The sequence below is a fragment of the Microcaecilia unicolor genome, chromosome 6 (assembly GCF_901765095.1).
Source record: "Microcaecilia unicolor chromosome 6, aMicUni1.1, whole genome shotgun sequence".
In the NCBI taxonomy this organism is placed as follows: Eukaryota; Metazoa; Chordata; class Amphibia; order Gymnophiona; family Siphonopidae; genus Microcaecilia; species Microcaecilia unicolor.
In genome coordinates, this window is record NC_044036.1 from 317,303,148 (window position 1) to 317,328,194 (window position 25,047).

The 25,047-nt window shown below is 44.4% G+C and overlaps 1 protein-coding gene across 1 annotated transcript in view; it reads left to right on the top strand.

The window, feature by feature from the left end:
* Positions 1–25,047, top strand: part of CASKIN2 (CASK interacting protein 2) — a 131,160-nt gene that overhangs the window by 670 nt on the left and 105,443 nt on the right. Inside the window, 1 exon segment of the mRNA XM_030208270.1 lies at positions 4,385–5,155. Within this exon segment, the coding sequence (XP_030064130.1) occupies positions 5,059–5,155 (97 nt within the window). The 5' untranslated portion in view covers positions 4,385–5,058.

The following is a 25,047-nucleotide window of genomic DNA, read 5'->3' on the forward strand; positions in this document are numbered from 1 at the left end:
ATTAGCACTTAGGAGTGGGTAGGCTTAAACCTGTTTCATTGGTAGAAACAAAGCCAGCTTTCCAGCGATTGGAACCTGATATGAAAAAGTAAAAGTTAGATTCCCCCCCCCCCCCCCCCCCACTTTGCACATCTGATCCCCAAAGTTCTTTGAAACTTCTGTCCGAGGCACAGAGTGTTCTGAAAAGTGAAAGGAGCTCTTTGAAAATCTCCTCAACCAGAGCCCCCCACCCCCCACCCAACTTGTATAACCACTGCAGTCTCTTCTGGAGGGAGCGATTCAGTCCTAACATCCAGCAGCTCTACCAATGGTATCAGACAAGTCACTCTTGTCTTCTGATGCCTCTCCTGGGGTTTTTTTTTTAATGGCGGTAGCTTTTTCAGATTGTAAATCCCTCTGATGTTACTGTGAAGGACGGTGTATCAACTTTACCCAGCTGTCATTAGCAGAAAGTCTACCAACCCTGTCCACTGTTGGTTAACCAGAGCTAGCTATATTCTACTAACCTATAAATGTACTCACTCTGCTGCTCCCCAGTATCTCTCCACACTCGTCCTTCCCTACACCCCTTCCCGTGCACTCCGCTCCATGGATAAATCCTTCTTATCTGTTCCCTTCTCCACTACTGCCAACTCCAGCCTTCTGTCTCGCTGCACCCTACGCCTGGAATAAACTTCCTGAGCCCCTACGTCTTGCCCCATCCTTGGCCACCTTTAAATCTAGACTGGAAGCCCACCTCTTTAACATTGCTTTTGAGTCGTAACCACTCGCCTCCACCTACCCTCCTCTCCTCCTTCCTGTACAAATTAATTGATTTGATTTGCTTACTTTATTTTTTATCTATTAGATTGTAAGCTCTTTGAGCAGGGACTGTCTTTCTTCTATGTTTGTGCAGCGCTGCGTACGTCTTGTAGAGCTATAGAAATGCTAAATAGTAGTAGTAGTAGTAGTATATTCAGACTCTCTATCATTAATTCTGCTTCCTGTTTCTGTTAAATGCATTAAATCTGAAGGACCAGGAGGCCTGGCAAGTGCAAAACCATGGTTTGTATGGTCCACAGCTTGTCACAGCCACTATCCAAATCCTAGACACAGTAAAATCCCAAATGTTCCACAGCTAATAAAGCCAGAGAAACACTAACCTCGACAAAAAAAAAAAAAGTTCATTTCACTATGTTTATTTATTTATTGAATGTGCGTTTATTTATTTAACTACCTGGCTGAATAGATTCACCCAGAGTAGTGTACAACAGGTGCAGTGTGGTATAAACATGTAATGGAGTAATAATGTAACTATGGTAAAATGACCAGCGTAATAAAACAATTAGAACAAGCAGGTAAACTTGGAGACAAGCAAGTTGTTATAGTTCTGGCAATAATAGGACACAGTGTCAATGCTGAACACATTAAAACAGCACAGCAGAACATTCAAATAACAGAAATATGGTATAGAAATGATAGCACAGTATAATGAGTGCCTACAGTTGTCTCATACATACAGACCAGATGGGTAAGATAAGGCATTTATTGGCAATGGATTGAAAACCTGCTCTCCAAAGCTGAACCATCTCTGCATTGGTGAAGTCCCAGTGATGCCGGTACTGGGTTTCATACTGTCCTTGCACCGATTTTTTTCTGGCAGACTCTGGTTCTAGGATTTTCATTTGGTTATTTCCAGGTTTTCCTTTTCAAACTTTACCTGAAGTGGAAATAAAGAGAAAGTCCAGTGGAGGAGTAGCCTAGTGGTTAGTGCAGTGGACGTTGATCCTGGGGAACTGAGTTCCATTCCCACTGCAGCTCCTTGTGACTCTGGTTACATCACTTAACCCTCCGTTGCCTCTGGTACAAAATAAGTGCCTGAATATATGTAAACTGCTTTGAATGTAGTTGCAAAAACCTCAGAAAGGCAGTATATCAAGTCCCATTTCCCTTTCCCCCCCCCACATATGCTGGAGGGACGCTGGATCCAAAGCTTTTCAGAGACTCACAGAGGCCCCCAGCTATAGAAGCAACTGAGAGAGAGATTTTCAGCTGTGGATGTAACATAGTAGATGACAGCATGGTCCATCCAGTCTGCCCAACAAGACAACCCATATGTGCCACTCTGTGTACACCTGACCCTGATTGGTATCTGCCACTTTCAGGGCACAGACTGTAGAAGCCTGCCCAGCATTAGCCCTGCCTCCCCACCCCCACCGGCTCTGCCACCCAATCTCCCAAACTTATTTATAATTAAGGGAGTTAATTTTGTTTTACATTAAAAAAATATATATTAAGCAAATCAGCTTTTTGTTTTCCAAACAGAAGCCCCTTTTCTTTGGAGGCCTGTGTGTCACATTTAAATCAGCAGAGGAGCAACTCTTCGCTAGCTTATGTGCTGAGGGTAGACCCTTAGTATTTGGCAAATTGATACGTTTTCTCAGCACATACAATACATGTCACTGTTTGTAAACAGAGGCATAGCAGACATCCATCCCTGGAAGTAGATCCCCATAAGGCATCAATGGTACCTACCTCCTGCCAAGCCAGCCCAAATATTGATGTTTTATGTTTATTCCACACTTGATATACTGCCTTGCCAGGCAAAGTGGTTTACATATACTATTTTTTTGCAGTACTTTTCTGTCCCTGTCTGAAAAAGCGTACCAGTGGCTGGACCTCACCAGATATTGGGTCTCGGGCGTTATTTTTATTGCTGTTGCTAGGGGACTAGACGAGGTGATCAGAGTAGCTGTCCCTAAGTGGGACCAACTGGTATGTATTGCATTGTTAAGAGGGTGAACTAGGTACCTCCGGGCACATGGAGAAACCTGCACTCTGCTGGCAGTACTGAGGCACTGCAGAAAAACAGTAACTTGAAAAAATAAATGGGGACAAAAATGCAGGAGGAAAGAAAGCAGAGGAAAACAAACTCTCTTCTGGGATCAGGGTCTGCAAAGTTTGTTTTGTATATACCATTACAAGCTTTGTTGTTTTAATCATTTCCATAATGCCCCGTAATATTATTTGTGCTGTTTGTGTCTGTCATGGATAGATTTCTGTTATGAGTTTGTGTACATAGAAAGGATAAGGAATGTTCTGGGTCTCATTCTGAAGTGCTTAGAGTATTCTGTGCTTAACTTCGGTGTTCCCAGATCACTCCAGCATGGCAGACTTCACTCCTCAGGCTGTTACCACCTGGAGGCTAAGAGATAATCCCCCTCCCCCGGAACATGTTAACTTAATGAAGGCCACTTATACAAGGCTACAGCTGTCCCCAGAAGCCCTGCGTGTCTCTCTTCCATCTGATAGCAGTATGTGCACACATGCAGCCCCTCCCCCTTTCCAGGTAGATGGCAACTGTCTGAAAATGTCTTTGCTCAGATAAAGTATATGCAAGCTTCCCCAGTGCATGTGCTTTTGTATATCAGAGGCAGCCCCAGGAGGGTGCTTAAGTGAGGCAGTAAAACAGTTCATGTGTGTTTGATTTTGAAATGTATGTGTGCTATTTTGCCCCTGCCCAGCCACCTGCAATGATAGCAAGGACACAGGTGCAAATTTTCAAAGGGAAACAGCGTGAGTGGCTCCCTCTGGGGATTGGCTGCAATCTAGATTACTACTACTACTTATCATTTCTATAGCGCTACTAGATGTACGCAGCGCTGTACACTTGAACATGAAGAGACAGTCCCTGCTCAACAGAGCTTACAGTCTAATTAGGACAGACAAACAGGACAAACAAGAGATAAGGGAATATTAAAGTGAGGATGATAAAATAAGGGTTCTGAACAAGTGAATAAGGGTTAGGAGTTAAAAGCAGCATCAAAAAGGTGGGCTTTTAGCTTAGACGGCCAGAGATGGAGCTTGAGGTATCAGCTCAGGAAGGCTGTTCCAGGTGCAGCAAGATAAAAGGAACAGAGTCTGGAGTTAGCGGTGGAGGAGAAGGGTGCAGATAAGAGAGATTTACCCTGTGAACGGAGTTCCCGGGGAGGAATGTAGGGAGAGATGAGAGTGGAGAGGTACTGAGGAGCTGCAGAGTGAATGCACTTATAGGTCAATAAGAGGAGTTTGAACTGTATGCGGAAACGGATAGGAAGCCAGTGAAGTGACTTGAGGAGAGGGCTAATGTGAGCATAACCACACTGTCCCCATTTTATTATCATGTTAAATGAATGCATTGGAACCCACTGTGATCTCTGTGTTGAAAAGTGACTCCTCAAGCTTAACATTAGCCCTAAGAATTCTGTGTCGGATATTTCCTAAAAACCTTTGCATGTGAAAACTATGAGCTGGGATAGAAGTAATCAAAATGTGTCATGTGTCTCTAGCAAAGTTGGGATGGATACCATGATGGAGAGACCGGTAGCTTTTGAAATCTAATCCAGCTGTTGGTGTGTTCTTGCAGGTACCAGGATTATCACTATCCCGCTTGTCTCTCATCCTGTTCTAAGTCTACGTGGCTTGGTTGATCCCTTATCACCAACTTCGGGGTTCAGCTAGAACTGGATGATTAAGGGCTTCAAGGGAAGACTAATGAATTCTTGTGTCGGATACAACTTTCTTACCATCACCTGAAGATGGAGGCAAGATGGGAGCTTCTCTGAGGAAGGGTTTGCTAATGCAGTCCAACAGAGACCACAGAAACGTGGACAGATCAACATGGCACCTTGGCATGTTTCTTCACAACTTAAAGAAGCATCGGCCAAATGTCTGGAAGAAATGAGCTTATTTTGAAAACGAACTGTTTTCTTTTTTGGTTGTTTTTTAGAGAGAGAGGGTGGGACAAGTTTGACCTTAATTTTGTTCATCTCATTGGCACTCGGACCTGAAGCACTTACCTAGTTTTAGTTCCCTTAATTTATTAAATATTATTTAACAGAAATCTTTATAAGTAAATAGATGAGTTTAATGTTTTAAATTCTAACCCAAACCAGCTTCATTTTTGTAAGCAGGGTCTTAGGTATTTTCCCTTCACTTTCAAGAATCTTTTTTTGGTTCTGGAGTTATTGGAGGAGAATAGACTAACAGTCTAGTGTACTGGACATTCCTTCTTGACCTAATATTGAGACACATCATCGCATGATGGGGCGGGAACAGGAGCTGATCCGGGCTGTTAAGAACAGAGATCTCGCCACTGTTCAGAAACTGGTGGCCAAGACGAAAGCGTCTAAAAACAGTGAGTATTCTTTGGGATTATTAAAGTCTATGCAGAAGTCACTTTCAGTTCAGACTGTGTTTGCCAGGTGTTGGTGGTTCTCTTGCAAGGTACTGAGGTTTCTGTTCTGCAGGCTCATGGAACGGAAGACTTAGAAGCAGAGAGTCTCAGCACTGGTAATATAGTACAGTGATGTGTGGGTGTTGCAGTACTCGGGGTGGCCATAGGGATCCTGACACATGTACACTGTTCGGTTTCTCCTAATACTCCAGACCAGGAAGTACTGGTGGTAGTGTGTGGCCCTTGTGATGTTCAGGATAGAAGGCTCCTGAAGATGGCATATGGATGCCGCTGCCTTTAGAAAGGAGTCCTGAATTAGCGAGCAGGCGTGTCTGTAGTGGTTCATTCAGGGGTGCTGAAATAGAGTAACAGCTGATGCCCTGACTGTGAGATCAAAACGTTAGGGGAGAGGAGGAAGCAGTGTCTGAGCTCCAGGCCTCTGGCAAAGGACTGAGACAGGGCCATTCGTCACTGTCTGTCTGGTGACATGCACACAGAGACAGATGACCAGCCAGCCATCTTCTGAAGGCTCCGAGGCCAAGCTCCATGACCCAGAGAAGGAGGGTTTCTCAGCACCCTCAGGTGGTTTTGGTTGGATTTGGCACCGTAGGTTGATATTGTGACATTTACATCCGTTTCTAGAAAGGTCAAACGAGACACTCGGTGAGCTGTGCGCCTTTGGTAGCGCATTTCCCATGTGAGAGGCGGAGTTGGAGGTGTCGCCATTATTAATCAAAAGTTAGACACTGTGAAAAGGCACTTTCCCCTTCTCGCCCACCACTGAAAAAATTTAACAGGCTGTTTTGATTAATTGGATATGGTGTCTGGCATCTCATTTCTTGTGTGGCTTCTCTCTCTCGCTCTCTCTCTCATAGTAAGAAGTTGAGCCACACAAATCTGGATTCTGTGCAGACTCTGATTGCTTGGATTAGATCAAGATAGACCTATCTGAAAGTGTTGCTGTGCCAGAGATTTTCTGGCCAAGCACTTTCTCCCTTCAGGTGTGACCAAGAGAACTTGGTGGCCTCCGAGTACATCAGTACCTTTGAATCATTCTTTCTGGGTGCACACTTTTCTCAGTACTAAATTTGTCAGGATCTGAGATTTATTTCTCAAAACTTTAGGTTCTGTGAAGTTGTTCTTTGGTGTTTTCTTTACTTGAGGACTTTGCTTGGACTTTCATGCATGATTGATTTATGTATCATGATAGCATCTTAATGAGTTCCTAGATTTGAAATTCCAGGTCCTTTTAAGCTAGAAAATGCTTTCAACTATTTGAGGATCTTGCTTGGACTTTCATGCATGATTGATGTATGAATCATGATAGCATCAGGCTGAGTTCTTAGATTTGAAATTCCAGGTCCTTTTACTCTAGAAAATGCTTTCAAGTCCTGACTCTTTCTGTTGGTCCAGAAGAAAAGACAAAAAATCTCTGAACACTTTGGCCAGTTGGTTTCATGTATATTTTCCTCCTTGAGCCTCTGAACAATGGAGTAGGTCGTGCCTTTTGATCTAAAGAAATAGGTAATTATTAGTTACCGATAATAACATATTATTTTTGAAACTGCATAAGAACTTTAAGAATACTGGGTCAGATCAATGGTCCATCTAGCCCAGTATCCTGTTTCCAACAGTGGCGAAGCTGGGTCACAAGTACCTGGCAGAAACCCAAATAGTGGCAACATTCCATGCTACCAATCACAGGGCATACAATAGTTTCCCCATGTCTGTCTCAGTAGCAGACTATGGACTTTTCCTCAAGGAACCTGTCCAAACCGTTTTTAAACCCAGATACACTGAACCAATTTCCATGAAATTCTTTAGAGGAAAGGCTAAAACAGCTAGGGCTCTTCAGCTTGGAGAAGAGATGGCTGAGGGAAGATTTGATAGAGGTATATAAAATACTGAGTGGAGTGGAACAGGTAGATGTGAATCTCTTGTTTACTCTTTCCAAAAATACTATGACTAGGGGGCATGCAAAGGAGCTATTAAGTATTAAATTTAAAACTAATCAGAGAAAATATTTCTTCATTCAACGAGTAATTAAACTCTGGAATTCGTTGCCAGAGAATGTGGTAAAAGCAGTTAGCTTAGCAGGGTTTAAAAAAGGTTTGGATAATTTCCTCAAAGTAAAGTCCATAAGCCATTATTAGGATGAACTTGGGAAAATACACTGCATATTCTAGGATAAGCAGCATAAAATCTGTTTTACTAGTCTGGGATCTTGCCAGGTACTTGTGACCTGGATTGGCCGCTGTTGGAAACGGGATACTATGCTTGATGGACCTTCGGTCTGTCCCAGTATGGCAATGCTTATGTTCTTATGGTTCTCAAGCCAGTCCTTAGGACACACCCAGCCAATCTGTTTTTCAAAATATCAGTAATGAAGAAGCATGACATAAATTTGCATTCACCGCCTCCATTGTATGTAAATCTATCTCATGCATATTCATTGTGGGTACCCTGAAACCCTGACTGGCTAGGTATGTGTCGAGAGGACTGAGTTGAGAACCGCTGCTTTATCGCCTCAGGGAGCGGCCATATTAGCAACTCACCTTGCACTTGCAGGATTGTAGTGGCTGTGATGTCGCAAGTGCACCACAACGAATACATGAATCAATTGAATCCCATTCTGTACAAGCCAAAGTGTGAGTCTCTCTTGCCCAAGAGGCTGTTGCTCAGATACTCTGAGGAGTTGTGCAGGAGAAGCTTTAAATCATTTCCAAAACAATGAGATTGCTGTTTTAGTTAGTAGGGGTGAGTATTACGTCTGTTTTCACACTGGAAATACTAAGCATGGTACAAATAGCAAAACTTTCTCTTAAAGGCAAGATTACAAGCAAAGACCTTGCCATCAGCAAGAACTAAGACTATCAGATTAGCTAATAATAAGAGGCTTCAAGGGTTGCAACACATTGGCCAAAAATACTCTTGTGTGGGTATAAATAGTGTATGTAGTGTTGGAGTGGGTGTGTGCTGGGTGGTAAAAGCAGTGTTCAGAATGGGTGTGGAGAGTGTTTAATTTTATTTTCTGCTTGGTAGCCCTAGTGCCTGTGAGCTGCTAATAAAAACAGGCCGGGCTAGCTCCATTCCCACCTTCATTACCTGTTTGCTAATGAATCTTTTAAATCAATAAGTAGAGGACCACAGCTTTCCAGGAAGCCCAGGGAGCTGATGGCCTCTCTTGAGAGACCCAGGCTGTGGAAACTGAGGGCTGTTTACCTCTCTCCTGGGTCCTTTTCGGTCCTGTCTGACTGCGGCCGAGTTTAATTGAAATCGTGACATAATCCATCCCAGCCTTGACTCTTCTTCCCAGCCATCGTCAGCTGCTGGTTGAGTAGGGATTTTACAATAGGGCAGCTGGTGGGATGGGGGTTGGTTTATTACCATGGAGTAAAATATTAGAGGCTGGTGTCCCTGGGGTGGAGAGCAAAGCTTCTAAAACCTGATGACTGCCTCTTCCTGCTGCTGGAGGTTTTCTGTTCTCGGGCCTTTCTGCGATCTCCCTTCATCCACTCTGTGCTAACTTTGCCTGAGATCATCTACTCTCAGCGCACAAGACTGCCATAGGTACAGCTTCCCTTCTTTACCTCCCCAAAGTGACAGCCTGGAATATTTTGGCACCGATGACGCCAGTCAGAAGTGGAGAGGTCACGTGACTAAAGGCCACTGTCTTAGGTCTCCAATTGCTGCTATACAGAAAAGACACATTTGTGCCTCTGCACCTCAGTCCTAACCCCGCAACTCCTCTGTGTCCTTAATGTACCTTATTCCTGAGCTGTAGCTCACCTGTTTTTCTAACTTTGAAATCTGCACGCAGTTTAATGCACGCCTGTTCTGGCCTGCCCCCCTCCCCCCCTACCACTTCAAGGTCTGCTGTCCACATATGGACATGTCCTGAGCACTGTAGACAATGTCCATTTTTCAGTTGTTGTAAACGGATGTCCTCTAGGGATCACACTGGAAAGGGAAAGTCATTTTCCTTAGGTCACCAGTTAATAGGGATGTGCATTCATTTGAAACAACATATCCCCATGTCATTTCGTGTGGTTGGGCAAATGAAAATGAGCAGAAAAACATGAAATATGTTTTTTTCATGCACCATTAATAGTGTGTGCTCTTCATGGCGTTGCTCCTCTGAAGATGGAAGGGAATAAAATCAAATATTCCTGGAAATAAAACAAAACTTTTCTGGCTAACCCCCCCCCCCCCCCCCCCCCAACCAGCTTATGCTGCTGAAGGATATGGAGAGGTATTACCAGGTGAGATTTGTATGGAGGGAGGCGGGGCTGGTGGTTGGGAGGCGGGGCTAGTGCCGGGCAGACTTCTACGGTCTGTGCCCTGAAAATGGCAAATACAAATCAAGGTCAGGTAACACAAAACAGTAACACACATGAGTTTATCTTGTTGGGCAGACTGGATGGACCGTGCAGGTCTTTCTCTGCCATCATCTACTACGTTACTATAATGTATGTGATAACAGAATGGGACAAGGTTAATGAGAGTGAGAAACTCCAGTGAATCCAGAATCTTCCATAGTTCACTGGGGGCATCAGAAGTCTCCATTGATCTCTGTCCGGTCTTCCTGCCCCTCTTTCCCCAGTTTAACTGGTACTCAGCCATGGTCCTTTCACTAGGGATAATGGTTCAGTGTGTCTCCCCCTTTCCTTGGTCTCTCACAAAATGGACGTGTCTAGCAGTTTCAGACTGAATTGTTGCTTTCCTGAGCTGTTTGTGGCTGTGTTTGAGTCTTTACATCCCTCAGAGCACTGCTGGTACCAAATCACATCTGTGCTCTGGAAGGGATCGTCCAGAGTGTATTCTGCTTGAATTGTCTATTCAGACTGCAGCAGCACTTCAAGGCATCTGAGGTCCTCTGCATAGCTAGGGCAGGAGGGGACTCAAACTCCGTGCAAATATTTATCTAGCGGGGCTATTTTAATGTTGTTTTGCTTGAGTTGATGCCATAGCTTAAGGGAAAGAGCGCATATCTTTAGCTGGTGATGGCACAGACAGCTCTGAGATTAGGAGCAGATATGTGTTACCTACATTTTAACCAGGGGCGTAGCCAGACTTCAGCAGTAGGGGGGTCCAGAGCCAAGGTGAGGGGGTACATTATAGCCCCCCCCCCTGCCGCCATTTGCGACACCCCCCCCCCCCCCCCCCCCCCCCGCCGCCATTGCCGACACATCCAACAATTTTGACCCCCCCCCCACCAATGACCCTCTTGACCCCCCCTGCCCGCCGTCACCTACCTTTGCTGGTGGGGGACCCCAACCCCCCCCCCAGCCGAAGTCGTCTTCCTTCGTTTGGTTTCTGACGTCTTGCACGTACAACGTGCAGGACGTCAGAGTCACAGAAACAGAACGAAGCCCTGCAGATCGCAAGGCTTCGTTCTGTTTCTGTGAGTCTGACATCCTGGAAACCAAACGAAGGAAGAAGACTTCGGCTGGCGGGGGTTGGGGTCCCCCGCCAGCAAAGGTAGCAGATGGCGTCGGCGGGTTGGCGGCGGGAGGGGGGGTTGAGAGGGTCATCGGCAGGTGGGTCCAGGGCCAAATCTATGGGGGCCCAGGCCCCCGTGGCCCCATAGCAGCTACGCCCCCCTTGCTCCCTCGCTTTCCATTTGGTTAGAACACTCTTTGTATTTGATACACTAGAACAGGGGTTCTTAACCATTTTTTGTTCCCACACCACTTTAACTGATTATTGAAACCCTCATCCTCCTTTCTAATCTAGAGGAGTGTGGAAGCCGTGTTAGTCCACTCTTAAGGTTATCAATAGAAATCAAACAAAATAAAACATGGAAAAGAAAATAAGATGATACCTTTTTTATTGGACATAACTTAATACATTTCTTGATTAGCTTTCGAAGGTTGCCCTACTTCCTCAGATCGGAAATAAGCAAATGTGCTAGCTGACAGTGTATATAAGTGAAAACATTCAAGCATTACTATGACAGTCTGACAGGGTGGGAGGATGGGGGTGGGAAGGAAGTATGCATGGGGACATCAAAGCATATCATTGATATTTTAACAGGATAGGTGAGGGGAGAGTGATCAACAGAGACATACAGCTTTATGGTTTATAATGGGCTAGGAACCCCAGGTCCTTGTTAAGTCCTTTCTGTTGGGTGTTAAAATATTCAATCATTCTGACTTCAAAGGTCTTATGTTCTTGTATGGTTTTAAAGTTACCTTTCAGTATTCTCACTGTGAAATCACTGGTACAGTGTCCTGGTTCTGTGAAGTGCTGTCCCACCGGGATGGGGGCCCTAATGGCTGTATTGTTCATGTGATGTCTATGCAAATTGAATCTTGTCTTAAGCATCTGGCCTGTTTCTCCAATATAGCATCCTTGGTTACATTTACACTGAATGATATATACCACATTGGAAGATGAGCAAGTGAAAGATCCCTTTATGTTGAATATCTTTCCTTTGTGGGTAACTGTGGGGTCCTGTGAAATATTTTGGCATAGTTTGCAACTGGATAAATTACAGGGACGTGTGCCCTTCTGTTCCTTTTCAGTTTGTGATGGAAGTTTACTTCTGATTAGCTTGTGTTTTAAGTTGGGTGGTTGTCGGAAGGCCAGTACTGGTGGGGATGGGAATATCTCTTTCTAAACCAAAGTATCCACTAGTGACTATTAACAGTTACATATATTGTTAGCTGTTAACAGTGCTAACATGTTACTAAAATTATAGTAGGACACTGTTATTCTACCAATCACTGTCCTAATAACTGCTTTCACTCTGTCTAGAAAGTTTCAATAAATTGCCTCAGATTTCAAGACCCTTCTTCACACCCTGTTTGACCTCTTCTTGCACCCCTTGTGGGGGGGGGGGTGGTCACGGGCACTACTGGTTAAGAATCCCTGCACTAGAGCATTACCTGCGCTTTCAACTTTAATACAAAACTTTATTATAACCATTTCTTTGACAAAACGTTGACTGCAGCTGGACTCCAAGGAGAAGGTATTAACTGTAGGGGAAATGAGTTGGAGCTGTGTCAAGGAGAGGGGACCTAGGCCAGTGGTTCTCAGCCCAATCCTTGGTGCATAGCCAGCCAGGATTTTGGGAATATCCATATGAAATGCTTCCTTGGTATGCAACTCTATCTCATGCATATTCACTGTAGATATCCTGAAAACCAGACTGGCTGTGTATGCCCCAAAGACTGGGTTGAAAACCTCTAATCTAGGGTACGGAGAAGGCTTTTCTAGAGTTATGTTACTCCTGGGGCACTCTGATCTGTTAAACTAAAATTTAAATTTTATTGTGTTTGTTTCTCTCTCACATATCAGACTCGTACATTACACCTTCCCTGATGTTGACATCAAAATGATCTCTTGGCCTGCCACCAACATGGCAAACCTGCTCACACAGGCCTACTGGTTATTATAACATGGTATTTTGTATCTACAAATAATGACGCAATATTCCACTAACCCAGTACTAGTACGGTGCTCAAACTGTGGAAAATGAACACAATCCAGTCTTGGTTATCTGACCTAAACGGGACCGACCTGTTGTCAGATAACTGAAAAGTCAGATAATACGGAAAACACTGCATAAACAAAGGCACAGATTTTTTTCAAAAATTGTTCTAAAATGAATCACAAGATCTTTCGGCGTTTCTGGAACAGTCTTTTTCAGCAGTCTCACATCGACAGACTTTATTGATATCACTAGTTTTTGAACAAGATCTTAACGCAATACTAAAAATGTACTTTAAAAATTCAATGAAACTTTTCTGTGGATCCAGGGTCTGGATTTATCCAGACGTAACTAAAACCACTCAAGATAGGAGAAAGTTATTCCTAGCGTTAAGAGAGGAGACAAGGGCAATTGGAGCCTCCTTCTTGCTATCCTATCCTTGTAAATGCATAGTGAAGTATCTTAATGTAAAGTATGTTTTTTTTGAGTCGGATCAGTTAAAATCTTTCCTGGAACAAAAGCGGGTCCTCAATGTACCCCGAGTGTAATAATTTAACAACGGATTAATCTTTATTATGGTGGATTAATGAGCCAGGCCATTTTCTTTATTATTTCTTATTATATAAGACTATGTTATTTCTTTATTTCTTTACTAGACACGTCTCCCTTCCCCCATTGTTTTGTGGTCTAAGGAAGAATATAAAAATGTATTTTGTTTTTTCCTCAATAATTTTTTTTGCCTTTCTGTGTTTCTAAATACAAGATGTAATGCTTGTTAATTACAAATAAATGAATAAAAAAAAATAAAAACAAAATTTGTTCTAAAACAAAGATTTTTTTAAAATAGAAATAAATGCAATGACGTCGCCGGGGAGTCTGTTGCATATGCCAGATAGTCGATTATCAAAGGTCGGACAATCGAGACTGTACTGTATTTCAGGATGGTTGGTAGACATCACATTCTCAGCAGTAGTGATTCACTGTCCTGTGCTGGATCGCCTACTTCATTGTAAATGCACCTTGGGATAGCATTGAGGGAGAGGAAGGGGATGAGACACATATAAAATTAATTCTGTAATGTCAAAAAGACAGAAAAGCAAAAGTTGTGTGCGCTGGCGAGAACTAGTTTACAAAGATGCAGAACCTTGCAAAGGGAAAACACAGCACTGTTTCGGGTGGATATCACGTGGGCTTTGGGGAGTATTTTTCCAAATGTTTAATGATGAACTAAAAGCAGAAAAAGTCCTTAAACAGTGACCAGCGGAGATTTCATGAGGAACCATTACATAGTAACATAGTAAGTGACGGCAGTGAGGAAACAGCAACCCTGCTTCTTAAGCTTCTGAAGAATTGATTTTGATCATATGTTTGGTACTTTGATTTTCCACAGTGCCACATAATATTTACATGTGTGCACAAGGTCAGCAGGTGTGTGACACATTCTGTCGTTTAGTAAAGATCCCGTTGCACGCAATCTTCCCTGTAGGCGGTGCCTGCAGGGAAATGTTTTGCTACAGTGCGTCTATGTGCAGTGTTTGTGCCTCTTTAGTTGGGTAATTTATCTTGGCGTTAAGCTGTCAAATACACCCACCTTCCTTTATGAAAACAGTGCCTGACGTTAATAGCAGGCAGGAGGTAGGAATGGAGAGATGGGATGAGATATTGAAAGAAAAAGGGACAGAGTTGATCCAGGAAAAAACCTGGAGGGTTTTATTTTTAATTCCTGCTTTGATTTTATCCGGAATGGTAGGATTGTGGTATGACTTGATAGCACCAAAGAACATTTATCCGGATAGTGGCAGCCGTTATGCAGATACATACCTTAGCTGGAACTGACCTTAGAGCGCTCGCTGCTCTGTCTGGATAGCAGCACTGCATATCTGTGAATAATTTAAAACAAACACCAACCATAGAGTTTAAATAGGGTAGGGTTACCATATGTCCAGTTTTACCCGGACATGTCCTCTTTTAGAGGACACGGGCCAGGCAGTCGGGTGGGTTTTGCCAGCCTGCCTGTTTGTCTGGATTTGTGGACAAATGGGCAGGCTGGTGGGCGGGCCTAGAGGTGTCCTATTGTCCCCTTACCTTACTGTACTGCTCTGGTGGTCTAGTGACCTTCGGGGCAGGAAAGAGCCCCCCCCCCCTTTCCTGCCCTGAGCGGCTGCAGACTGTCTCTTGTTGCCTCCGGTCCCGACGCCGATTCAGAATGGGAGAGTTCAAGCGGTGGCCTCGTTAGACTTCCCCAAAGTACTGTACTGCACTGCCCCGAAGAGGTCAGTAGACCACCAGGGCAGTACAGTAGGATAGGACACCCTTAGGGGGTGTGACAGGGAGCAAGGTGGGTTTGTGGCAGGGGCGGGGCATGCATCCTCTTTTTTTGGGGGGGGGGAGCAAATATGGTAACCTTAAAATAGTGACCTGATAGACTATCAACACCTTCCCTATAGAATGTCTCTAGTCACGTGTCTAGAATGCTGCTTTATAAAATTGATATGCAGTGATAGGAAAATACCGGTGGCACAGGTGACCGAAATGTAGCTGCCAGTAAGCCAGAGGAGCTGCTGCTGGTAGATGCCTGTCCTGAGTGGTGCCACTGCAGGGTCTCACGGAGGAGCCGGAGCGACAACCAAGTCAGCGCCCTACCACTGAGCTACCCAGAGCCGTAGTCCAGAGCAGCCTCCTGCTGCAGGCTGCATTGAGGAGAGGAGAAAAAAGGGAAAAAAGACTAAACGTCAGCCGGCGTGGCTAAACAGTAAGATAAAGGAAATCATTAGAGCCAAAAAACAATCCTTCAGAAAGTGGAGAAGAGAACCAACTGAAAGTAACAGGATAGATCATAAGGAATGCCAAGCCAAATGCAAAGCGGAGATAAGGAGGGCAAAAAAGGACTTTGAGAAGAAATTAGCGTTGGAAGCAAAAATACATAGTAAAAACTTTTTTAGATACATTAAAAGCAGGAAACCGGCCAAAGAGTCGGTTGGGCCGCTGGACGAAAATGGTGTTAAAGGGGCGATCAAGGAGGACAAAGCCGTAGCGGAGAAATTAAATGAATTCTTTGCTTCGGTCTTCACCGAGGAGGATTTGGGGGGGACACCGGTGCCGGAAAGAATATTTGAAGCGGGGGAGTCGGAGAAACTAAACAAATTCTCTGTAACCTTGGAGGATGTAATGGGTCAGTTCAGCAAGCTGAAGAGTAGTAAATCACCGGGACCTGATGGTATTCATCCCAGAGTATTAATAGAACTAAAAAATGAACTTGCGGAGCTACTGTTAGAAATATGCAATCTGTCCCTAAAATCGAGTGTAGTACCGGAAGACTGGAGGGTAGCCAATGTTACTCCGATTTTTAAGAAAGGTTCCAGAGGAGATCCGGGAAATTATAGACCGGCGAGTCTGACGTCGGTGCCGGGCAAGATGGTGGAGGCTATTATTAAGAATAAAATTGCAGAGCATATACAAAAACATGGACTGATGAGACAAAGTCAGCACGGATTTAGTGAAGGGAAGTCTTGCCTCACCAATCTAATGCATTTTTTTGAGGGGGTAAGCAAACATGTGGACAATGGGGAGCCGGTTGATATTGTATATCTGGATTTTCAGAAGGCGTTTGACAAAGTGCCGCACGAAAGACTCCTGAAGAAATTGCAGAGTCATGGAATCGGAGGTAGGGTATTATTATGGATTAAGAACTGGTTGAAAGATAGGAAGCAGAGAGTAGGATTGCGTGGCCAGTATTCTCAGTGGAGGAGGGTAGTTAGTGGGGTCCCGCAGGGGTCTGTGCTGGGTCCGTTGCTTTTTAATGTATTTATAAATGACCTAGAGATGGGAATAACTAGTGAGGTAATTAAATTCGCCGATGACACAAAATTATCAGGGTCGTCAAGTCGCAGGAGGAATGTGAACGATTACAGGAGGACCTTGCGAGACTGGGAGAATGGGCGTGCAAGTGGCAGATGAAGTTCAATGTTGACAAGTGCAAAGTGATGCATGTGGGTAAGAGGAACCCGAATTATAGCTACGTCTTGCAAGGTTCCGCGTTAGGAGTTACGGATCAAGAAAGGGATCTGGGTGTCGTCGTCGATGATACGCTGAAACCTTCTGCTCAGTGTGCTGCTGCGGCTAGGAAAGCGAATAGAATGTTGGGTGTTATTAAGAAGGGTATGGAGTCCAGGTGTGCGGATGTTATAATGCCGTTGTATCGCTCCATGGTGCGACCGCACCTGGAGTATTGTGTTCAGTACTGGTCTCCGTATCTCAAAAAAGATATAGTAGAATTGGAAAAGGTACAGCGAAGGGCGACGAAAATGATAGTGGGGATGGGACGACTTTCCTATGAAGAGAGGCTGAGAAGGCTAGGGCTTTTCAGCTTGGAGAAGAGACGGCTGAGGGGAGATATGATAGAAGTGTATAAAATAATGAGTGGAATGGATCGGGTGGATGTGAAGCGACTGTTCACGCTATCCAAAAATACTAGGACTAGAGGGCATGAGTTGAAGCTACAGTGTGGTAAATTTAAAACGAATCGGAGAAAATTTTTCTTCACCCAACGTGTAATTAGACTCTGGAATTCATTGCCGGAGAACGTGGTACGGGCGGTTAGCTTGACGGAGTTTAAAAAGGGGTTAGATAGATTCCTAAAGGACAAGTCCATAGACCGCTATTAAATGGACTGGAAAAATTCCTCATTTTTAGGTATAACTTGTCTGGAATGTTTTTACGTTTGAGGAGCGTGCCAGGTGCCCTTGACCTGGATTGGCCACTGTCGGTGACAGGATGCTGGGCTAGATGGACCTTTGGTCTTTCCCAGTATGGCACTACTTATGTACTTATGTACTTATGAGATTGGCAAGGAAGGAGGCACCAGGAAGCAGAGAGAAAGGGTATTAAAAAACTGGAGGAAGGGAAGAGAAAATGAAAGCAACAGGAGAGCAAAAAAATATGCAGAAAGAAAAACAGATTTATTCTTTTGTGCTTTTTCATTTTATTAAAAGGTAAATTTATTTTTTTCTGGTTCCTTAAACTTTTAGCTTGTACCTACATTTTGAAAATGTTTTTCCCAGCCCTGATGATATGATAATTTGAAGAGTAACAACTTAACTATATTAAACTAGTTGTAGTCAGAGCTGATTGAAGCAGTAACCTGGTAGCACATGGCTTTACTACTGATAATAATCATTTTGATAGTGCTACTAGACATATGCAGCTGTACACATTATATGCAGGTACTTTTCCTGTCCCTAAAGGACTCTTGAGGATGGGGCTGTTCATGCCTATCATGTCCTTGACAGGTTAATAAGGAAAGATTTGTGGCATGCACCCCACTGGTGACTGGCACCTGCTGTGGATTCCTAAGTGCTCCAAAACCCAGGGGTGGGGGCATCAGGTGCAAGAGCCAGAGGATTCATTGGGCAGGGAGTCTGCATGGCTGCTGGCCCCAGGTTATATCCACCTTGTGAATACATGGGTGGTACAGTTTTAATGCCGCCCTTCTGACATTGCTCACTGGCACCACGGTGAAGCATGAGAGAGAATTTCCTTCTGAGAATTAAAAACATGGTTAAACGGGATCAGAGGAAGGGGTGAAAGTGCATCTGCATTGAGAGAGAGAATTTAGGTGCAGCTGAGTCCCTGAAACAGGACCCTTGGGTACAAGGTTCTGGGTAGCCATATTGATTCTGGAGATAGGAGGATTCTTTGAAGACTGTGAAACCCTTTAATGGACTATCATATGATTTTCCAGAGAGGAGATTTTATGCATGAGGTTTGGAGATCTCCTAGGTTCTTTCTTTAAGAGATCAGTGGTCTTATTTCTTTGTGCTTGCTGATTTTGGTGACGCAGCTCGGCCGTGATCTCTGCTGCTTTGGTAACAGCCAAGCACTATGCGCCACGGAATCCATGTTTGCTGGACTGGTTCTTTCAAGCAAGCAGAGTGTTTGTCATTAACTTGGAGAACTGAGACTCTGGCTTTTAATAGAGGAGAGTTTGGTTAATCATTCACCAAGCAGAATCAGACTCTGGTTTATCTGCTGTGTTGTGTCAGGGTGCACGTCCTCAGCCACAAAGATGCCAGCTCTCCCTGCTCTGGACAACAACAACAAAAAGTGCCATTTACAGAGCTGTTTGTACAAAGACCTGACTCTGGTCTGGTGCTTTTTCAGTGGGAGGTTCAAATAGAAACTGTGGTGTCCTTGAGATTGCCTCTCATCAAATGTTGGCAGCTCTGCAGCCCTTCAAGGGACACAGTTTGCTGTTGCCCTGAGAAGCTGTTTTTGTTGGACGTCAGGGTGACTGCGTCACATGCTCTATCTACAGAAGGTGTCCATGAGGCAGGTGTCTGTGTGACATCCAGAACCTGGTCATCTTTCATGCAGCTGCTGCACAGGTTGATTTTGAAGCTGAATGTTGACACATTCTCTCCCCTTGAGCTGGGGTAGGATCGTGCTATGTCTGTATGAAATTGGTTATAAAATGCCCTGACTTAGGTCACTGTATAAATTCAACAATGGAAAAAAGAAAAATAAAAAACAAACAAACAACAACAACCTGGACTTTTTTTTTTTTTTACATTTGTACCCCACGCTTTCCCACTCATGGCAGGCTCAATGCGGCTTACATGGGGCAATGGAGGGTTAAGTGACGAATCGAACTCAGTTCCTCAGTTCCCCAGGACCAAAGTCCACCACCCTAATCACTAGGCCACTCCTCCACTGTTGCTACTATTTGAGATTCTACATGGAATGTTGCTATTCCACTAGAAGTCGGCCCTTGCAGATCAGCAATGTGTGGCCGCGCAGGCTTTTGGTTCTGTGAGTCTGACGTCCTGCACGTACGTGCAGGACGTCAGACTCACATGTAAGCAAACATGTGGACAATGGGGAGCCGGTTGATATTGTATATCTGGATTTTCAGAAGGCGTTTGACAAAGTGCCGCACGAAAGACTCCTGAAGAAATTGCAGAGTCATGGAATCGGAGGTAGGGTATTATTATGGATTAAGAACTGGTTGAAAGATAGGAAGCAGAGAGTAGGATTGCGTGGACAGTATTCTCAGTGGAGGAGGGTAGTTAGTGGGGTCCCGCAGGGGTCTGTGCTGGGTCCGTTGCTTTTTAATGTATTTATAAATGACCTAGAGATGGGAATAACTAGTGAGGTAATTAAATTCGCCGATGACACAAAATTATTCAGGGTCGTCAAGTCGCAGGAGGAATGTGAACGATTACAGGAGGACCTTGCGAGACTGGGAGATTGGGCGTGCAAGTGGCAGATGAAGTTCAATGTTGACAAGTGCAAAGTGATGCATGTGGGTAAGAGGAACCCGAATTATAGCTACGTCTTGCAAGGTTCCGCGTTAGGAGTTACGGATCAAGAAAGGGATCTGGGTGTCGTCGTCGATGATACGCTGAAACCTTCTGCTCAGTGTGCTGCTGCGGCTAGGAAAGCGAATAGAATGTTGGGTGTTATTAGGAAGGGTATGGAGTCCAGGTGTGCGGATGTTATAATGCCGTTGTATCGCTCCATGGTGCGACCGCACCTGGAGTATTGTGTTCAGTACTGGTCTCCGTATCTCAAAAAAGATATAGTAGAATTGGAAAAGGTACAGCGAAGGGCGACGAAAATGATAGTGGGGATGGGACGACTTTCCTATGAAGAGAGGCTGAGAAGGCTAGGGCTTTTTAGCTTGGAGAAGAGACGGCTGAGGGGAGATATGATAGAAGTGTATAAAATAATGAGTGGAATGGATCGGGTGGATGTGAAGCGACTGTTCACGCTATCCAAAAATACTAGGACTAGAGGGCATGAGTTGAAGCTACAGTGTGGTAAATTTAAAACGAATCGGAGAAAATTTTTCTTCACCCAACGTGTAATTAGACTCTGGAATTCGTTGCCGGAGAACGTGGTACGGGCGGTTAGCTTGACGGAGTTTAAAAAGGGGTTAGATAGATTCCTAAAGGACAAGTCCATAGACCGCTATTAAATGGACTTGGAAAAATTCCGCATTTTTAGGTATAACTTGTCTGGAATGTTTTTACGTTTGGGGAGCGTGCCAGGTGCCCTTGACCTGGATTGGCCACTGTCGGTGACAGGATGCTGGGCTAGATGGACCTTTGGTCTTTCCCAGTATGGCATTACTTATGTACTTATGTACTTCTACATGGAATGTTGCTAGTGGAATAGCAACATTCCATGTAGAATCTCCAATAGTAGCAACATTCCATGTAGAATCTCCAATAGTATCTATTTTATTTTTGTTACATTTGTACCCTGCGCTTTCCCACTCATGGCAGGCTCAATGCAGCTTACATGGGGCAATGGAGGGTTAAGTGACGAATCGAACTCAGTTCCCCAGGACTAAAGTCCACCACCCTAACCACTAGGCCACTCCTCCACTCCACTCAATAAATTGAGGTGTTGCTTTCCTTCCTTCCTGACCTTCTCTCTTGATAACAATTAGATGGCCTATTTTTTACATTTTCAGGCTCTGTCTCTGTGCTGTCTGACTACACGTGGGTGTTTTATTCATGCCTGCCATTGCACTGGGAAGATGTCCTGCATGGGTCAGGGTGTTTTCTGTACTCTACTAGTGTCAGCAGCTGCTGATATAATGATTACCTCATGGAAAGAGCTGAACTGAGCTTGCAGACGTGGCTAGACAGCAGCTGACCATTACTTGAATTTTTCCAAGGTGTAATTTTTTTTTTGTTATTACTGTTTTCAGACCACTAAGAAAACGTGAACACGTGACACATAATATGCAGAAGGCAGAGCCTCTATGTGCTGGGCCAGGATATTAGTGTAATAACAGCACCAGTCCTAAGAATCTCATCATATCAATCAGTATATAAGCATAACAGAGAGCCCATCCATAGTCATCGTCATGTAATAATTAGAGAGAGACCCTCTTGTCTCTCCGCCTCCATCATGTAATAACCAGAGAGCCAACCTGCATGCCCCTTCAAATAGGAGAAGTAGCCTAATAGTTTGAACAGTGGACTGAGAACCAAGGAAGTTAGGGTGAAATGGAGGGTGACATGACTGTGACCCCATAGTTCAGCTGGATGTGAATAATATTTCATGTATTCTAGAGGAATCTCTGACTGAATCGTCTAAAGAGCTACTTTGCTGGTCTCTCTGGTATTTGAGCAAGATCTTAATGCAATACTGAGACTGTATTTTCGTCATACACTTGAGTTATTCCATGGGGAAAGGATTGGGATTTATCCTGATATTACAGAAGCTACACAGGAAAGGAGAAAATTGTTCCTGGCTATGAGAACAGAGACTAGAGACCGTGGTGCAACATTTTTGTGGCCATACCCGTGTAAATGCATGATTAAATTTGGAGGGACCAAGTATGTGTTGTTCCCCCCCCCAGCAGTTGAGGGCTTTTTTGAATATGAAAATGATTGTTTTGAGTGTATTGCTGGTGGACGATATAGGAATAAGGAGGGGGTGGGTTAATATTCCTGCTAACGTGATCTGTTAATTCAGACTTGGTTGTATTTCCCCTTTGTTTTCTCCCTATGTTTATTTCCACTCCCTTCCAATATGGTGGTCTAAGGAACAATTGCGATTGTTGCCGATAATAAATTTAATTCCTTGTTAATGTTTTCATTTTCTGTTACTTGAGCAAGAGTAATCTTCTGAATGTATAAAAAAAATCAAGGAAGTTAGGGTTCAAATCCCACTAACACCCCTTGTGATTCACCCTCCATTGCCTTGGGTACAACCTAGATTATAAGGTCTTTGAGGACAGAAAAATGTGTACCTGAATGTAACCCACCTTGAGCTACAATGAAAAGGCCTGAGCTAAAATTCATATAAATACACAGATATCAGGGGCCGGTCCGCAGAACCCCACCTATGTAATAACAAGAAGTTAGTTCTCATACTATATCCCCAACATGTAAAAATCTCTCATTAACTTGCCGCCCAGGAACTCCCGCAAGTCAGCTCGCACGTATCTCAATCTCCACTATCCAGCTCTCAGTGGCCTCAAATATAAGACTGTCTATGCTTCCTCTTTTTCTCATCTTAGCACTCAGTCCTGGAACGGACTGCCCCAAGTGGTCAAATTCACCCCAGATCACCCGACCTTTAAGAAGCGGCTCAAGACCTTCCTTTTCGGTAGAGCATATGCCGTGGGCCCTCCTGGTGTTACATCCCTCTGAGCCACGGCAGCCACATCGACAAATTGTCACCTTCCCCTCTCTCCCTCTCCCTCCTGTTGTTCCTCTTTCCCTTCTCTGACGCTAATTCCTGTATTTTGTATTAATGTTGCTTAATAGACTATTGTACGCCACATTGAGCCTGTCCATGGGTGGGAATAATGTGGGCTATAAATGCCATAAATAAATAAACCAGTTTTCAGAGCCCCTCCCTGTATTTCTTAACCCTGTATAATAAGGAACAGGAAGCCTCTTCACCCTCCCTCCCAAGTAGTTAAAAGGAAGGTGTCCTGCCCCATGTGTTAACACCATTGAATCTACCTCCCATAACACAGTAAAAATAATTGCTGAAATTATCCTGTTTCCGGTGATATGATACTTCTGGGAGTACCAGGCTATAGTAAGCTAATTGCATTTAGCAGTGATTGAAGCTATAACCCTGTAGCTCATAGCCTGCTTTGAGGTGCGAGATTATATTTATCGGGTTGGGGCCTGAAAATGATGGGCTGGGTTTCTGGGTGGATGGTAATTTTGTGAATAGTGCTGTTGATGAGAGCCTGATATTAGGAGCAGGCCGCCCAGAGCTGGGTGCTTGCCTCTTCTAAGGATGGATGGTGGCCAGTGGCAGCTTACTTTGGGGCAAACCCGGAGCTTTTTACGAGGGTAAGAATAGGCTGCTGCCAGATTCCTTTTGGTGCCCAACTCCCCCCCCCCCCCCCCAATACTTTCTTCTAGTCACCTCTCCCCTCTCCAATCGGTTCAAAACTCTGCTGCCCGTCTCGTCTTCCGCCAGGGTCGCTTTACTCATACTACCCCTCTCCTCAAGACCCTTCACTGGCTCCCTATCCGTTTTCACATCCTGCTTCAAACTTCTTCTACTAACCTATAAATGTACTCGCTCTGCTGCTCCCCAGTATCTCTCCACACTCGTCCTCCCCTACACCCCTTCCCGTGCACTCCGCTCCATGGATAAATCCTTCTTATCTGTTCCGTTCTCCACTACTGCCAACTCCAGACTTCGCGCCTTCTGTCTCGCTGCACCCTACCCCTAGAATAGACTTCCTGAGCCCCTACGTCTTGCCCCATCCTTGGCCACCTTTAAATCTAGACTGAAAGCCCACCTCTTTAACATTGCTTTTGACTCGTAACCACTTGTAACCACTCGCCTCCACCTACCCTCCTCTCTTCCTTCCCGTTCACATTAATTGATTTGATTTGCTTACTTTATTTATTTTTTTGTCTATTAGATTGTAAGCTCTTTGAGCAGGGACTGTCTTTCTTCTATGTTTGTGCAGCGCTGCGTACGCCTTGTAGCGCTATAGAAATGATTAGTAGTCGTCTTTGGGATTCTGGAATCTTGTTACTCTTTGGGATTCTGGAATCTTGTTACTCTTTGGGATTCTGCACAGAATCTTGCTACTCTTTGGGATTCCGGAATTTTGCTACTCTTTAGGATTCCACACAGAATCTTCCTAATTAGATTGTAAGCTCTGTCGAGCAGGGACTGTCTCTTCATGTTCAAGTGTACAGTGCTGCGTACGTCTTGTAGCGCTATAGAAATGATAAGTAGTAGTAGTAGGCCTTTCTATGCTAATCGAGTAGCGCGGGCACATTACAAATACGCTACGTAATTAGTGTAAAAGCCCTTACCGCCTTCTGTAGGTGGTGGTGAGGGCTCTCGCAGTAATGGCCATGTACTAATGAGGAAATTAGCGTGTGGCATTTAAAAAGGTATGGCTCCATGACCATTTTACTGCCATGCTAAAAGTGGCCACAGTGCTTGCAAAACCCATGCGCTGACACCAGCGCCAGCCATTTTTGGCGTGGCTTGGTACTGTAAAATGACCCCTTGGTCTAGTAATTATACATTACACACACACAAACACACACGCATATATGCATACATAAAACAGGGGCAGAGGGCCCTAGGAGGGGGAGGGGCAAAAGGCTGAAGGTTTACCCTAAGAGATTTGCACTAACCCTGAAGGTCATAGGTTAGGTAAGATCTTAAACCCCTCCCATCTATTATGGTGGGAATTTGCCATTTTGTCATTTTCTTCATTCCTCAAAATCAAAAGCTGCTCTGAACCTTGCGAGGCCACATGGCTAATGACTTCCACAGCCCGGCAACTACCAGCGCCACGGGGGTGGGGGGGACTAGCACTATATGGATGTACTCCTAGAAGGGGGTTTTAACACAGACTTAAGCGAAGAATCGCATTTCACTCTTTCTGAACAGAGCGTGGGGAATG